Source organism: Glossina fuscipes, unplaced genomic scaffold (assembly GCF_014805625.2).
Source record: "Glossina fuscipes isolate IAEA_lab_2018 unplaced genomic scaffold, Yale_Gfus_2 1, whole genome shotgun sequence".
Lineage (NCBI taxonomy): Eukaryota > Metazoa > Arthropoda > Insecta > Diptera > Glossinidae > Glossina > Glossina fuscipes.
Window position 1 is genome coordinate 30871819 of NW_023998415.1, and position 18350 is coordinate 30890168.

Here is an 18350-nt window from a genome sequence, read left to right on the forward strand (position 1 = left end):
TAAATAATAACATATATATATATATATATATATATATATATACATATGTATATAATGCATTATGATAAGAAAATATCGCTCATTTCTAAACGGCAAAAAAAGCAATAAATAATTAAATATTTTTTTGTATTTATAAAACAAAAAAAAATATATATGTTTTTTTTTTTTTTAATTTACTTTTGATTAGTATTTGCTAATATTATTAAAATAGCGCTTTAGGAGCAATCATTATAGAGTTTGTTGAAAACGATTTTTCAAAAAGGACACGACGTAATAAATTTCCAAAGATAACAAATGAAACAGAAAAAAAACAAATATATTAATGTTTATTACCTTATATTAATAATAATAATACATAACGTTATTCCTAAAATAGGGAAAGTGAAAAAACAAAATATCGAAAATATCAATAATTTAATCCGCCACAGCAAGGAAAAAAAAAAATAAATAAATAAAAGATATATATATATGTATGTACATACATAGGACATTTTATTCGCTCCAGCAATCGCTGCACAATTAATAAGGGCAAAAAGAATTTAATTCTATAGGAGCATTGAACTTTTTCCTATCAATTACTAGCGATAATGCTAACAAGAATTATCTTTCACGATTTCCTATTGCTATCAAGCGTTGGAATTAAGCAGCTGGACCATTGTAAATTATTTAAAAAATCATTTTTTTTCTTGTTGTTTTTTTTTTTTGCTTAACATTTTCTAGAATATGTGGTAAAATTTGATTACCCGCAAAAAAATTTTTCCTTTGGACTTTTGGCGGCTGACATTGCTGTTTGCAATTTTATCGACCGCTTGACTAGTATTTTAAAAATCATTAAAGTTTCGAAGATAGCATTGGTTGCATTAAAGCCGATGCTAACCGGATGAAGAAAACTGAGTGACTTTTGACAGATGGTGCAAAGAAGAAGAAGACTATTTGAACTTGGAACGATAATAGAAAAAAAATAATACAAGAAGCACATGTGCAAAATTTCAAACGCGTTTATCGCGAAACTCAATTTTTGAAATCGGCAAACAGCATAACTCAAACAACTTTCATTGATCAGAACATTATTCTCTATTAAAAGAATGCCTTTTTTTTCGTCGAACATTACATGATTTTTTTTTTTAAATTCAAATTTGGACCAGCTATGCTGCTTGTCGCCCCCTGCACTAAAGATGTCTTCGACCGAGACCGAGGCTGCGGTGTTGCCATTTTTAAACATTTTTCAAAAATACATTTCTTTCTGATACATTTTTTTTTTTTTTTTTTTTTGATCCAAAGAAGAATTGCCCAACAAACTCTGCTTTTAGCCGTTGCAGCGGTTCACTCTCTTGATTGGTTTTACTTCAAACTTTTTTTATTTAGCATTTTAATTGTGCTTCTTTCTGACGAGAAGCTCTTTACAATCTGCCTGAGTAGAGTCTTTTTTTGGTCGTAGCTATAGTGAAGGCATACCATTTACTGATCGGGCACACACCTACTAAACTGCGATCACCACTTTCTTATTTGTTTCGCTTTCCTCTGTTCTTTCTAACAGCCGCTCTCTTGCACGGTTAGAGGACATCCCTTGAACCGTTTAGTCATATAGAGAAAGAAAAAATTGTATATGTACGCAGTAAAGCTTGACATTAAGGCGTTACACATTTTAGGGGCAACCTACTCGATGAGGGAATGAGTCATCAAAAAGAACTAGTTCCCCATAGTTCTTTTCAATGAAAACAAAAAAGCGCTCATCTCACTAGAACAATAGAAAATATTGCATTCAAAGTACTGTTCAATGCTAGTAAATTTTTTATCTATCTCACTGATGGAATGCGAATTTCGTGCTGGACTGTTGTGGTCACTCCTAAAAACAAAAAGACTGTTTTCTCGAGTAAAATTGGGAGAAAGAAAGAGTTGGTCGGACCGCAGATCAGAAACGCCGCTTGACGGGCCAGGACGAAAGCAATTTGAACATAATTGTTTAACAAATTATTGAAAATGTGCTTCAGAATGGAGATTGGAAACATTTAAGACATCCCTAGGCATAATATCCTAAGTTAAAGTCACAAGACTACTTTTCCCCTTTCTCTCTTTCTCTTCCTGTCGTTTATTAACAACGAGGTGTGCGCTGCAGAAAACCCTCTTTGTTCATGTGCAGGCGACAGCATCTTCTGTTATCTTGTTTCCTTTCAATAAAAGTCTATCCAGCGTCGAGTTGTAAAATATACATAACATTACAAGTTTGTTCTCTCGAGGTCAATGACGAAAAATTGACACTCGTTCGTTTGACAGGCAATGCAATCGAAGTGTCGCAAGTAGCAGTCGCGAGGCTCATTGCCTTGCATCTGGTAACAACACCAAGTACGCCGCCTACATACGACCAAGATTTCATTGCAATTTGTATGTGTGAGAAGGAGCCTTCAAATCTTTCCTGAAGCATTTTCATTACGAGCAACAAACGAATCAAATACTCATGGGTTTGTCCAAAATCCTTAGAACTTAGAACGCAATTACATATGAACATAAATATGAATTTGTAATAAAAAAAATATGAAAAAGAAGAGAAGAGAAGAAAAGAAAACCAAAGGTCTAGTCATTTACCCAAAAAATTATTGGGTCATTTCAGTTCAATTTGTGTTCGATTTTCAAATAGAATCCACGCGACTCGTACAAAAAGTAAAAAGTTGAAAAAAATTGAAAAAATAAACATAAATAAATAAAAAGAAACGCTAATCACTGGACAAACCGGTATAATTAAATTAATTAATGAATTGATTAATCATCCATCATCTCACGCATGATATTTGATTAACGACAATTTTTTGTCTTTTTTTTTTTACGTTTATTTTAATTTTTTTTTTAACTTAAAGAATTATTGGAATGTAACTAATAAATACACAAATACGCTTACGTTTAAATAACGTCAGTTTGTTTGTTCACATTATTGTCGTTATGCCAAAACACGTGATAACCTTGTCATTTGTTGGCCACATTACAAAAACCGAGTGCATATATGTATGTACAACAAAACAGAAAAACATGTACACGAAGTAAAGAAAAACCCCGACAACAACAACAATAGAAACAGCAGGTCGTTATTAAGATATGAAGAAATATATATATATATATATATATATATATATGTATGCACTGGAGAGATAAACGATAAACAAAAAGGAAACAAAAAAAAAAAAATAACATAAAACATCACACAATCATCGCACAATCGATTCATTCATATTCGGACAAACCATCATGGTAAGCATGTTGCTGTGTATGTGTATGTGTGTGTGTGTACATTTAAAAGCCTAAACGAATACAAATTTTTTCATATAGGCACACACGCACACAAAACGCTGCAAAGAAATAAAGCAGAAAAATAATGCAAAAAAAAAGCAAAAAAAAAACGGTTCGCGTTTTCTAATCTTTACTTATGGATCAATTATTGAAGAAACCAAATATAAATCACAGATTTTACATTCGATCTCATTCATGCACGCAGAAAATATACAAATGGGCACAAATACACACACACGCATAGAGCCAGAGAGAGCGAGAGAGAGAAACTTACTCTCATTAACTTGCGTACAAAAAAAAAAAAAAATGAAGTAAATTGCAGCCAATTAACAACATCAAAATCAAAATATGATCTGATTTGATGCATTACCGCGCACTCTACAAATAAATGGAAAATGCATAGAGAAGACTCGCCTGAAGCACCTGAAACATTTCATTCATTTTCATCTATTGGCTAACGAAAGTAGAACAAAATCGTAAAAAATCGTATATTGCAATCGTAACATACTTTGTACGCGTAATCATATACAATAACAAAAACGCATGCACAAGCGCACACTCCCTATGAAGGTATACGATAAGGTTGACGATGTCACACGAATAAACAAGCTGGCGAAAAAGTGATTTAAAATCACATAACGAAGAAGAACACATTAAATAGCACATAACCACGGAGTCACGTGTTAAACGTGTAACGCTTCTGTACAGCAGAGTGAAAAACGTAAACGCTTTCAATTTCATTTAAGACTATGTCCAATGAGGGCATAAAAGAAACATTTGAAATGGCTTAGCATAGTTTTGAGATCGTTAGCGTACCGTATAGCGGACAGACAGACAAATATGTACAAACAAACACACACACACACACACACACACACACACGCACGCACGCACAACTAATTCGAATTCGTCACTTACACTAATCGCTAGAATGAAGATCAATGTAGATCATGACGTATCCGACAAGTATTTCTAACACACAGATTTACACACTTAACATAAAGTACCAAATATAGTTAATAAAGAGGAACTATAAAGCATACGTAGCGACGTCTTCAAGAAGAATTTTCAAATTTTGGTAGTTTTGTGTTGTAGAGAGTGGACGGTAATGTAATATATGTTTGGGTCAATATTTATTATTATATCATTTGTCCTTAGGCAAATGCTTTAAGATCGTAATTGTGACTAATGTCCGTTTCACAAATATAGTATCACTTTTATATGGATGTCATCTCTCGAACAACGGTAAGAAAAAATTTAAGACCAAATTCATCTGCCAGATAAGCTTGCATCGTTATAGGTTCGATTTTAATAGACACAACAGACAAAGCATTAGCAAATCGATTTCGATATCCATTTTTGGTCAGGAATATAAATGTAAGCTTGTTTATGTGTGCATAACATTAAAGGTCATCTCATGCTTATTTCCTAATTTAACAAAATATCGTATCTAACCAATTTAACCCATCTAACCGATCTAACATATCCGTTGGTATGAACAAATTGTATTCGATATGAGTTCAATCTACGAATATTCATCAATATTCTCTATACGGTATTCAATTGCAAAATAGAGAGAAAATCCATTTGCTCTATATAGAAATGCTGTAATGTATGTATGTACTTTGTAAGCAATTATATAAACTAGAATTAGCTACAAATACTGCGCCATATTTATGGATGTAATTTTTGGTAATTATAGTTAGGCGCACGTGAACCGATATTTTCTTGACATTTCAGAGAAAACAACAATATTTGAGACCACACCTGCTTCCCTAGACATGGTTTTGCACTTTGCAATTATGATTTTAGCGGACAAAAATGCAGATATATATATATATATATATATATATGTATAGATATATATATATATATATACATGTTTAAGTCGATATCACTACTATTCGTATTGATCAAGAATATGACAGACGTTAAATCAAAACAGATCTGGGGGCGGGGAGAATACGCGGCCGAGCGTCTGATCAGTAAAATCTTAATACGCTTATAAGGTCTCTATGCTTTACAAACTTATCGAAAATCCAATAAACCCGCGGTGATGGTAAAAAGAACCGAAAAACATTTATTCTATAGTTAGTTAATTGGTGTACGACCAAATACAGTAAGGTTTCCATCATTGCTTTGGTTGAAGTTTTTTTTCCTATACTTGCTTAATGACAACACTAACAAACAACGGCAGTATCTCTGTATATGTTTATGTTGCACGCATGCGTTACTTTACGAAAAAAAAAAAAAAAAAAAAGTGTAGCGGAAACTAAACTGCCGCTCAGTCACACTGGCCATACAACAACAAAACGCAATCACATTTAGTACAATACATTCTATACGGATCTCTTTAATCATTTGAAATAAGTTCGAATTTTCTGTAACACCAAACACAGCTTTTTAGACTAAAAGCCAACAAAGGCAAAGCAAAGCAAAGCAAAGCAAAGCAAACCACACCACTGCACTGCACTGCACGGTAAAGTAATGAAACTCTAAACAGAATTCCATCCCATAATAATATCAATCGTGCAATGGCCGGCCACTGCTAAACGCTTATGTTGTTGGTTGGTGCTGTTCAATGCTTGTTGACAAAAATGTAAAATACATATTCTCTCCTATTCGAACGATGGATGAATTTAATAATAAAAGCGAAAAAATCACGAAACGAAGTAACGTAGAAAACCCCAAAAAGCAAATGGTTGCACAATTGCAATTGCTTTGCGTTGCTTGGTTATGTTTCATTTATTTATTTATTTATTTTTTTTATTTTTTTCCTCTTTCTATTTGAATTTTTATATATTTTTCTATTTTATATATTATTTGTTTGCTTTGCCTTGGCTTATAAAGGAAACGCCCGTTGTAATAATTCATTGCGTCTTATTTACTAAAATAATTCTATAATCCATGAGCCTAGCTCTGTACACGAATATAATTTTGGAACGCATTAGTCGATCTAATCGCGTACAACCCCTTCACTTTTGCAATTTTTATGCATATGCACGCGCATACATACAAAGATACATATACAAAATTCAAGTACACTGACCACAACAGCTCATACGGAAAATAAACATACGCGCATATATATATATATATATGTATATGTATTTGCAAGCAAAAAGGCGATAAAAATACGCTGATATGTGAAACAGATAAAACTTTTCTAAAATCTAATATCTCGCGGTATTATGAAGAAGCATATTTATTGACTTTTGAAACGAATTTTTGTATCACCTACGCACCATATTTGCCATAAACCATAAAATAATTGGTGTAAACAAATTGAATAAACATACACACCCACACACATTCACACACACACACGCACGGATAATACAATCATTGTCAATAGAATTTTATTATGACTAGTGTTTTATTAAAAATTGGACACTTCAGCTGCTGTAGACTGCCATAGGGTAACGAATACGAGATAGCCATACACCATGCTTTGTTTTTAAAAGGCACAATTTTTCTAAATTGACAGCCTGAGTAAACATCATAAGTAACCAGCATTAGTATTATGGAAAGGCTGTCGTGAATTAAAAAACGTGTTTTATAACAAAATTGATGAAAAAGTTCTATTGGCACTCTGTTGTGCTCGAGGAATCCCATTTTTATACAAAATCACAAAAGCTATTGCAAGTAAATACTTGGTTTTCTCTTATGCGTTACAGCACCAAAACACGACGCTACAATACACCTTTCAACGCGTGATGTAATGCTTTAAAGCGAGATAAAATAAATAGGTAAACTAAGAAGTCATAGTTTCGCTTCATTTAACCCTCCGCTCTACTACTTAGACTCTCAGTCCGTAAATGCACCCAATCGTATCTCTGTGCAATTTTCCTATCCTTCGCAACTTTCAATAATAGAAGCTATTGCCATCAAACGAATCATATGATCAAGCGAAAAAGCAAGGCCCAGTAAGTAGATCTAGAAACTTTATATTATATGTGAAAAACGACTACTAGAGTTTTCTGCAAATAGAGACCAGGACTTCTATGAGAGAGGCATTTTGAAGTTATCTGTAAAATGGCAACAATCATACAACAAAACGGTTCATATTTGACCGAAATCGGACAATCCGAAGCATGTTAAATAAAGTCCTGAAGTTCATATAAAAATAATGGATTTCTTTTTCCCCAAACTAATATTTCTTACGTAAAAGCTTTTAATTGACTTTCTAGCTTTTGATGGAACTGCATTCTTTCCTTTGTCTTCTTCCGTTGTGTCATTAGAACGCTTTATTGATCAAAGCGTAATTCATATCAAATATTTCTTACGGATAATTTTTATTAATAAACGTTATTCCAGTTTTACATGTTTCTAATACCAAAAAAAAAAAAAAAAAAAAAAAAATTTCTCATCCTTCCTCATCAAACCTATTGGTAATAACGTTCGTCGGTTAACTAAAATCAATTTTCAATTTTTCACCTCCATGAAGATAGCTTACATTTTCCAAGTTCGAGATTTGACTTAAAAAAAAAAAAAAAAAAAACAAAATCCTTCCATCTTAATTAGGCATGTAAAATGTTATTATCATAAAAGTAAAAAAATAAATATAAATTATTTTCATTTAATACTAGTTAATGCATGTGTATAACTAAAAAAAAAAAAAAAAAAAATACAGTGATAGATATGAAGGCAACAAAATCGGGTGATTATCGTTTTATAATGCACTTTATCTGCTGCAATTTGACACTTCCAAATATCTACACAAGATACCTGATAAATATTAACAAAAAAATTCTTTATGATCTTGCAAACATAGGTGTGTCCCAAAAATTTCCTAATTTAACTTACAATTAAAGAGAAAATAGAGTCGTGTGCGGAATAGCACATCAAGTAGAAGGCCTCCACGACTTTACTCGTACTTTCATCGCACTTTGTGATGACTGTAGCGAAGGATTACACAACCAGGGAATGCCTCATGCAGTAATGGGGTTTTTTTTTTACGAGATCTATGCCATGTGGTACAGTCTTCATATCAGCGTCAACCAATTTAGGCGGAAAGAACTGGTTTATCATAGCGCAATATAGAGCACATCTAACAGTCATTTATTGGCCAGCCTCACTTACGTCAGGGTATAAGGAAATTTTCATTACATTTGAGATATTGTTCAACAAAGAACACCCATTACTCTCTCGTATATTGCTCGGCGTTTACTGACCCTACAGTGTTTTTTTTTTCCTTTTTGGCTTCACAACACTTTACTGTATAAATGGCGGCAAATTCAAATCTCGAGTAAATTTTAGGACACATAGCAAAGACACGAGCTAGGGTGAAAATCGCTCATCTTTTAGCAAAGCTAAAGCTAAGCTAAGCTGGTTGGAGGGAGTGTACGAGTTTAGAAATTGTAAATATACTCTATTTTTTAATTAATTAATCAATCTTTCCTCTTAATCCATGATAATAATTTACTAGCTATGTAACATTATGAGTATATTTGTTCGTAAACAAGCGCAATTTATTGCATTCCAATAACATTTTCTTGGAAAACAAGAAAAAAAAAATCTGTGTAAAAGCAGAATGCTTTACATTTAGGAATGTATATGCAATAGTGTTATCTATGCATATACACATATGTAGATATCTATCATACAAATATGCATACGTATAACATATATATATGTACTACTATACTACTACAATATGTAGGTGTATGTATGTGGTGTGTGCCTGTGCATCTGTGTATGCGACATGCGTAAGATGTGTGCGTGTGTGTATGTATGCCTACATATTTATATATTTTTTTTTTTTGCTCGTATTTCTACATGTTACAAACGTAGTAAAAAAGTAATCATATCTTTCTGCTTAGATGACGTCTATGAAGAAACATAGCGTAGGGCACATGCAAACATTTTTTTTAAAAAAATCACTTTAAAAAGTTTTTCGCAAAAAGTTAACTCATCTTTAATAAACATCTCAAATACGGTGCACTTTTCTTTCTCGAAGTCTGCTAACCTTGTATAAGTATTGTTAATTACAGTGTAAGTATTTAAAATTCTTTCAAACTTACTTACTACCCGCGACTACTAAGATTGGGGAGTATACTAAATTTTATTTCTTTATAGCTAACAATGCGCATAATGTGCGTCTTCTAGTACAAGGGTAAAAATCGTGACTACCAAGTCAATGTGAAGGTACAGTTTCCTTTCGTCGTAGCTACAGCGTTTGTTCAATCGATAAAAGCATTGATCACGTTTTTCTGACCTTCGTCTCATTACACGACCTATTACGATGCGCTCACCTTCTTATCTTTTGCTTTATCCTCATTTCTTTGTGAGTAATTGCTCCTAAAATAAATAAAAAAAATACTCTTGATCGAGCCTGCAGTCTGGAACCTGTCCGTCCACTGTACTATCTATATGTCTGGTCGTCCGTTGTCCTTTGTTCGCAACTTCACAATTGAATATTGAAGTCGAACATCTACGCGTCTAATCTACTAGACTTGACATAGCCTATCCGCACATAACCACGAACGCGATAACTTACAAATTAGAACGTACACCCTATAAGGGACATAAATAAAGTCGAGCACAAACTGTTCAATTTAGAACCAGTTCTAGTCACTTAACGTATTAACCCCCATTTAATAAAACATTTTTCAATTGCGATAGCAACGCGCCATGAAATTATGCTTAACTTTTTTTACATGATCGGGGATTTCATTTATTCCATTTACATTTTCTTCATGTGCAGTTAACTCAATAAAATTTTAACAGTTATTCTTAAATGTCTGTTAGCTCTGCTTATGCTCTTTTCTTCAATAGCTCTGCAAATTGATTGAATTAAAATGGCTGCCGTTTATATATAATTTTATAGTCAGAAAATTTCGCGAAAGGGATTCTTAACATGTTCACCATATTAAAAACCTGGCGGCGCTTAAATGCCATAACTTTCTGCTTGAATCGTCTGTGGATGCCTCTCTCTCTCTCTCTCTCTCTCTCTCTCTCTCTCTCTCTCTCTCTCGCTGTCACCAGCACACAAACGAGCCAAGCTAATAGGCACAAGTTAAGCATAACCATTCATTTGTATTATATTCGATCGTAAGCAACAACAATGTTAAAAGCAGAAATTATATATATTTATATCGAAGTTATGCATAACAGTGTAATGTACCGATGTCGATTGCTTCTCACCGATAACGGCACCATTGTTACTTACTTTAACAGATAGTTGCTTAATTACACCGCATGTCTGTCTGCATTATTCGACATATTTCTATATGTATGCGTGTATATGAATGATTTTAATAAATCAATTATTCATATGTTTGAATAGTAGTTAAAATCTGCACAGAGCAACATTTTGCTTTTAAATAATGAATTTTAAACATAATATATAACCAATACGTCCTATAATATCGGCCACACTTATTTAGTTATTGGATTTATTTAATTTTCAGTAAAAATTTTATTATTATTTCACAAAATTGCTATCTTTCTTAGCTTAATAGTTTAGCTCTCTCTCTCTCTCTCTCTCTCTCTCTCTAGCTTTATAACATAATTGCATCTTTCTTCATGAAAATTTCGATTTAGGATAGAGGATACCTTTCAACACATACTCGGCCATGTATGAAAGACACTTATGCCATTTTCCCTAACCCCCATAGGGGGTTTATTAGATTTGCCAAATATTTTTAACGCATGAAGTTATGCATCGGAGATCCCATAAACTGCGAACTAATAAATCTCCCCATTTATCCATCACGATTATAAGCTCACAGACTTGTTTATAAAGCTCACCTTGACCTCAAATCTTCTCTTCTACCAATTCTGCAGTGCTAGACATGTCTAACCTTCTATCAGTCATCATCATAACCTTAAAGTGTTGTTTAGATAACTCAATTGATCTCACTTTTCTATTTTATCAATCCTATAGGTTTAGACATATCTGTCCCTCTGTCCATCATGAGCGAAAACTTTTAAAATCTTGTTTAGAAAAAAATAATTGCTCTCAAAACTTTTCTTTTATCAAGCCTATCAAATTTCATGAATCGTATATATGTGGACATATCTGTCCGTCTGTCGATCATGACCGCAATCTTATAATCTTGTTTAGAAAACCTAATTGATCTCAAAGCTTTTCTTTCATCAAGCTTATCAGATTTTTTCAGTCCTATAGTCCAGCAAAATAAAATCGAGAATCAGCCAAGACTGACAGTTCCCTTCGTCATCTACAGTTCTTAAGTGTAAAATGGACGCTTCAAATTTTCATTAGGAAAGTGTTTGTAATAAATTCATAGATCAGTTAAATCAGACTTCATGCGAAAAGTTGGTGGATGTTTTTTCCAAAATGATGGACATTTTCTCTTGTATGCTTTGTACTAGTTAAGATGATGTGGCGGAAAGTTAGCAAAAGAATTCAACTTAGTTGATTTCAATTGCCGCTCGTTGGAAGTTGTAGTCAGCTTTTGCTCTATATATTCCGATATATATCCTCTACTGGGTTGATAAATTTTCAAAATCATTGATTACAACTCGGATGTCTAGACCAATGGTAACGGTAACGGTCCAAGAGCTACGCATCTCTTTGCCCGAGCTCACCTTAATATTGCTGACTTATATTTATAACATTTGTCACTCAGCTACTGTGTCACCGTAGCTCACTCTCTATTGAGTGAGTGACTTTATAATGGAAAACGGTAAACATAAGCCATCGATTTTCTCCTCTTTTGAAGTTTTCACTCTTCATCATGAAAGTGATAGAAATCGGCTTTTCCTTATAAAGCATGCATAAAACAGTAATCTTCGCTTCTCTACCTTGCATTCACACATTTTTCCCAAAAATGTTTCACTTTGACTTCTGGACCTCTAAACGCTTTGAAGACAACTTGTCCTTGCAATCAATATCGATTGCACAGTTGCATTTGATACGCACGATTGCAATTGAAGTTTATTCAATAAGCTCCCTGTTTATCTTCTTTTACCCTTTGTTTGGTGCGCAAATTTCTTTAAAATTGTTAGTTTTTCTTAATTCCAAGTCAACAACTTGTTGGGCATCTTTTGTTTGACCCACTAAACTAATATTATTTCCATTATTTCGCATATATTTTTGCCAAAGTTCATGTCTAGCAATTTTTATTATGCGCGATAATATACGAAGTAGTTCCAAGACGCATTTACTATGTGCGATATTTTGGAGTAACATCTATCGATTTAACTCATATTTCATTTTGTGCTAGAAAAGTTCAATTCTTAGTTAAATTCTTAATCTATATTTATTATATAGGCAAACGAGGCAATGGCCCTGGCAAACATGGGCACAGAATCAAAGAACAAACGAGAGAAAGAGATAAAGCAAGAGTTCATTACTTCAACACTGCCATCACATTTTATTCGTCTTTAATGAGTTACTATCTTACATACATTACACTGTGTTTACATGAAATTTTGAACAAAATCAATGCATAGGTATGGTTGCTTATTGCACGCCTCGCCATTAATGGATAGATATCGCAATATGAAATTCATACAAGAATCTTGAAGTAGAGGTCGCGGTGTAAATAAATTTCAGTGACAATGTACTCGGCACGTATTTGTTTCGCTTATGTGTAAGTCGTTTGCTTGCCCTTAAATTCGATATATCAAAGGATATAAACAACAACGTCAAAAGTCAGAAGTTGTAGGATTACCTTTTACGGTAAATCGAACCGTAAGCATTAATATTTTTTTACTTCGCTGGTATATCCTGAAGCCAAGCATCCAACACATAACGCAAATGTTCGAAAGACTTTGATTTTTTTTTATTATGGGCAGATTTATGGGCCGATATGTAACCTATACAATTCTTAGTCGACTAAATTATATCGATATATTATTTGGTCGTCGTAATCGTAATCGTTCACTTTCTAAAGACGCATCTACAAGAAGAAGAGCTTCTTAGTATACTAAGATATTTTGATAAAATTGGGTACGCCGACGTATTTTCGGCCAAAGACGCGGCTACTTTTTCGACCACTTCTCATTTTGAAAAGTCTTTCTATAAAATAGTATAAGATATTGTAAATAACTGCATTAAGTGAAGTAGTGCTGGGTATTTAATGGTCGGCCGTGCTCGACTGTAATGTTTTTACTTGTTTTGTTATGTTTTAAGTTCTTTGAGCGATAGGTTCTTTCCAGGGGCGATAAAAACTAGAAATTTTTCATCATTGAATCGCTTATCGCATCTTGCTTTCAATAATACACTCGCGAAATAGTCGTGTACTGTATACCTGCTGCTCCTACCTCAAAACAGACAGAGACATAGTTTACATCAAATGTCATTTTTCCAGAAGAGAATTAATTCTTTGCTTACAGGGTGCACTTTGGGAAATTGACATTTAACGGATGAATATGGAAGGAATATTTTTATTATTATTATTATTATGATTTTGAATACAGATTCCCTTGGGATGCCCTTTTTAAAAGAAATGAGAAAATTAGTGCAACCCCAATAATCGATGATGGATATGTTTTATGAATAATCGAAATGATTAAAAATTATTCAAATTAAAAAAATTTTAATGAATTTTTGTAACAGCAGAGAGAGAGAGAGAGAGAGGAAAAGGTTTTTCGAAAAGCATTTCCTAGAGTGTTCGACATGTTGAATGACAAAACTAAATGATATTTCCTAACATGTATTTTAGATGCTATTAAGCAAAACTTATGATAATTATTTGCATTATTAAACTGTTTTGGCAATTTTTGATAGGAACCTTTTTATTCATATTACTCTGGTTGCTTTATTATTTTTTTTTTTTTCTTATTTATTTGCCATTTAAAATATTTTCATCACGTTCATCTATTAAGATATTTTAATGTTTTCAAATAAATCGAAAACAAGTAAGGAATGTATAACAGCTTTCAAGCTATCGAATCTTAGATATCCACCACCTCAACTACATTGTCGATAAAGGCCTTTCAAGCCCCGTACGATATACAAAATCAGACACTTATTCATTTCATTCGTACAATGCATGCTTGTAGACGTTTGTGACCAACTGAGAGTATACTTCAGGCCGTCCAATCAATTGTAAGCATTGCAGTTGACCCGATTAAAACTATGTTTAGCCACCAACTGTCAACTGAAGACTGAATCAATAGTAATCATTTTAACGGCCGTAAAAACGGGAGAGGGAACTTCGCACCCAAAATCAAAGCTAATCCTTAATAAAACCTTAAATAAGCGTAAGTAATTGATAAATTAGACTGGTAACTAGACGGATGTGATTTGACAGATATATATCGTACATATATTATATATGATCGATAAATATATATATATATATATATATATATATATATATATATATATAGATTTTACAGTGTCTCTTATCCGGTCTTCAAATAGAATTGGGAAAGCTTGCATGGCTCTAACCTTTGATAGAGGCTAGAATAAGTGAAATATATTAGCGATTTTATCATTTCAAGCGCAATTTAATAAGCAATTAAACTATAATGAATCAATAATTTCTTTAGTTAAAAAAAAAAATTCCGACTTGAATAAAATGTGTAGACTTTTGTAATAAAATGGCGATAAATTGTAGGCATAAGGCTATGAAGAAATCTTGCGATGCAATAATAATAACGCAAATGAAAATATTAAATGAAATAAATTGAATTGAAATGAAGAAGCATTTAGTGTGTTAGTGTTAAGAAAAAAGCGTAAGAAGAAGAAGAACGATGAGTTGTGAATTAAATTTTTTTTTTTTTTTTTTTTGGCATTTTAACAGCAATACGCATTATGGTCTTCACTTTCATTGTAAGTCACCGTCTGCACATATATACGTACTCGCAAGTACAAGACCTACGTATCTTAGCGATTAATGTAGATACGTTATGTATATGCATATTAGCTTAAACTTAAACGCTAATGTGCGAACACTAATACAAGCCGTGGTCGTTTTACCCGATTTACGTGACAGAAATTCTCAATTTCTCATTATTATAAGAAAACGCGTGTTATTTAGCGACTTCTTACGTTGTCGCCGAATCACCTTCGAAATTGTGTTGTTGTTATTGTTGTTCTTGTTTGCTTGTATTGTACATATAGTTTTTTCATTTAAATGTAGTGCATCAGAAGAGTCTTTTTTTTTTTTGATTTTTGGTTTTTTTTTTTTTTTTTTTTTTTGTGAGGGTCACAAACCACGCAGAAGAAGTTCAATTGAATAAAAAAAGATACCTATGTTAGTTATAAATATTTTATTTAAAAGTTTTATAAATTTTTTTTTTTTTTTTTTTTTGCTTTTATTTTTATTATTTTTAATACCCTTTCTGTTTCGATAACTTTAATATAAATAGCCAAACAATTATGGTAACATTATGTCAGTACAATTTTAAACAATCACGAGTGATAACATAAAAATCATCAGCTTAAGCAAACAATGAGCCCGTTTACGGTATGTATTTTCTTGTAAATGAAAAAAGCCCAAGTCAATGCGGACCTTTTTCTCGATTCACCTTAACAAATGTGAATTAGCTTACTCCGCAAGATTAAATCGGGATTAATAATAACATGTTACGTTGCAGATTGCTGCTATTCTTTCCACTTTGGCTTTGTCTGTCAATGCCGGTTTGGCGCCAGTTGCCCCCGTTGCTGCATCATTAACATATGCTACTGCTCCTTACGCTGCTCCGTATTTTGCGGCTCCCGCCGCCTACACAAGTCCCTTTATTGCTAAAACTTTTGCTGCTGCCCCTGCTTTCGCCGCACCGGCACCTTATGTAACTGCACCGGTTGCCAGAGCTTTTACTGCCGCCCCCGCATCCGTGATCGCCACTAATCCTGCTTCAATTGTCGTTAAAGCCGCGCCCGTTTTAGCTGCCCCTTCAGCTCCTTTAGTTGCGGCTGCCCCAGCTCCAGCAGTTTTGGCCAAAGCGGCCCCAGTTGTTGCAGCCCCAATTGCAGCTGCACCACTTATAACAAAGGCCGCTCTTGCTGAACCTGAAGTTGTAGATGCTCATCCGCAATACAAATTCGCCTACGATGTTCAGGATACTTTAACCGGCGACTCTAAAACTCAAGAAGAAAGCCGTGATGGTGATATAGTGCGCGGATCTTATTCTCTTATTGAACCTGATGGCTCTCGACGCATTGTCAACTACTACGCTGATCCTGTCAATGGTTTTAATGCCGTCGTTCAAAAGGATGTGCCTGTAGCCGCCGTAGCCCCGATTGTTGCTGCCAAAACTATAGCTGCACCGCTCGCAGCTGCACCAGCTCCTTTAGTTGCTGCTGCTCCAGCTCCGGTTGTTGCCAACACATTCAACGCTCCCATTGTTGCCTAAATTTAACTCCTACACAATCGATCAATTATTAGTGATGAGAAATCGTAGCTAACACCAGCATCCTAACCATTTATACTTTTGTGCTGTCTTGTCTGATTCCAAATTACTTATACTTATAAATCTTCTTATGCACCGCCTCTCTATTCCTTGCCATCGAAAATAAACATCGCTTTAAGTAGGAGAAACTAGTCATTTTTATGGATCAAATTAACCCTTCGACCGATGCTGGTAAACAAGAGCAACTGCTAAGCGAAGTCTCATTGTATATAATTATACTTATTGCTGCTTCTTGTAGAAATTTACTTTCATCAATATAACAAAATAAAAAAATTAAGATAAAAAGGCAAAAAATTCAAAAAAATACAATTTCTTAAAAAAAAACATTTTTTTTAAAAGGAAAAAAAATATTTTAATTTGGTCTGATCCGCCTGAGTAGCCGAGGGCGAGGAATCTCGACTAGCAAGTCAATGGTCGTGGGTTCGAATCTCAAGTGCGGTAGAGTTTTCAATAAAAGCCGATAGCCTTAGCTGCTAGTGCTTTTAAGAGTTTATTTAGTCTTAGAATTTATTTCTCTGGCGAAATTAATAATAATAATAATAATAATAATAATAAATTTGGTCTGCATGCGCGTCGATGTCATTTCTTATTTTGTTAATCGCATTCCGTTTGAAATTTAAGGGGTTAAAGACAACTTTTATGACCGACAAACTGTCTACACTGCTGACCGTTTTACGTTTAGGTTAGCGAGCAAGATTTGCGGCCTGAAGGATAGCCGTAAACGTTGGCACACTTTCGTGTAAGATGCGATCAGTTTGGACTTGCCCTGCGTAAGCCGGGGATAGGTTATCACTCTTAGAGCCGCCTGTAAAAAGAGGATGCCAATCATTCTTTTCCAAAGGGTTAGTTTTCTCTGCCTTCAGTTCTCCGCAGACGAGTTTTGGCGCATATTCTCTTTTGCATGGTGAAAATGAAATATCGCAACAGTTGACGTTTTTAAGCCTACGCGTGTTAATCCCATGTATGCGGCAAATGTTAGGGGAATACATTTACATAGGAGTTAATTGCGCCCTCATTCTTTTGGTAATACGACCCTTTTGAATATCTTCGCCGGCATTGGGTATTTTCGGGATAATTGTGGCTTATTGTTTTTTTAACTATTTTTTAATGTTGGAAGGACCGGTCTCGAAAATAATATTGTTTTGTATTTTTGTTGAATAGATTCGAATTTTTCTATCAATTACTTCTCCATATTTTATATTCGGCTTATTTATGTATTTAGTTTTCTTCGTCGACCGATGAAATCAGAAATATTTCATCGTAAATGCAACGAACGAAAGCCAAATTCCATCACGACCACCATCAACCCAAAACATGATCTTATCGTACAACAGGTCAATAACGAGAACCGTAAATAGACCCCTGACTTCTTACGATGACATTGAAGCCTATCTTTCATCTATTCATTTATAAGCTAATGTTCTTGGGAAGACAGCTGTCTCTAATAGAGTTAAAAGATCATTCATCTCCATACTTTTTATAAAGCAGGATTTTTCGATTTTACTCCTTTGCATTCGAAGTTTTTTTTCACTCGTATTACAATCCGCGAGCCGTGACCGTCATTTGTCGCCAACAGCGAAACACGCGAATATTAATTTTTACGATTTGTTTTTGTTTTTATGTTAAGAACTGCAAATTATTTACAATGTCTCCGTAGCGGAGCCATCGAGTTTGAAGACCAATTTTAAATGGCTCCGCTGCGAAGACCTCAAGTGCAACGGTTTAAGAAATGCAACCAA

At 33.8% G+C, this 18350-nt stretch overlaps 2 protein-coding genes across 3 annotated transcripts in view; both read left to right on the forward strand.

The window, feature by feature from the left end:
- The window catches only part of LOC119645266 (neurobeachin-like protein 1), a 100556-nt gene that overhangs the window by 56296 nt on the left and 25910 nt on the right, over positions 1-18350 (forward strand). The window lies entirely within an intron of this gene.
- LOC119645268 (cuticle protein 21) lies at positions 15586-16905 on the forward strand. The gene is made up of 2 exons (XM_038045382.1): positions 15586-15665; positions 15796-16905. The coding sequence occupies exons 1-2, from the start codon at positions 15651-15653 to the stop codon at positions 16552-16554; spliced, it is 774 nt and encodes a 257-aa protein (XP_037901310.1). The 5' UTR covers positions 15586-15650; the 3' UTR covers positions 16555-16905.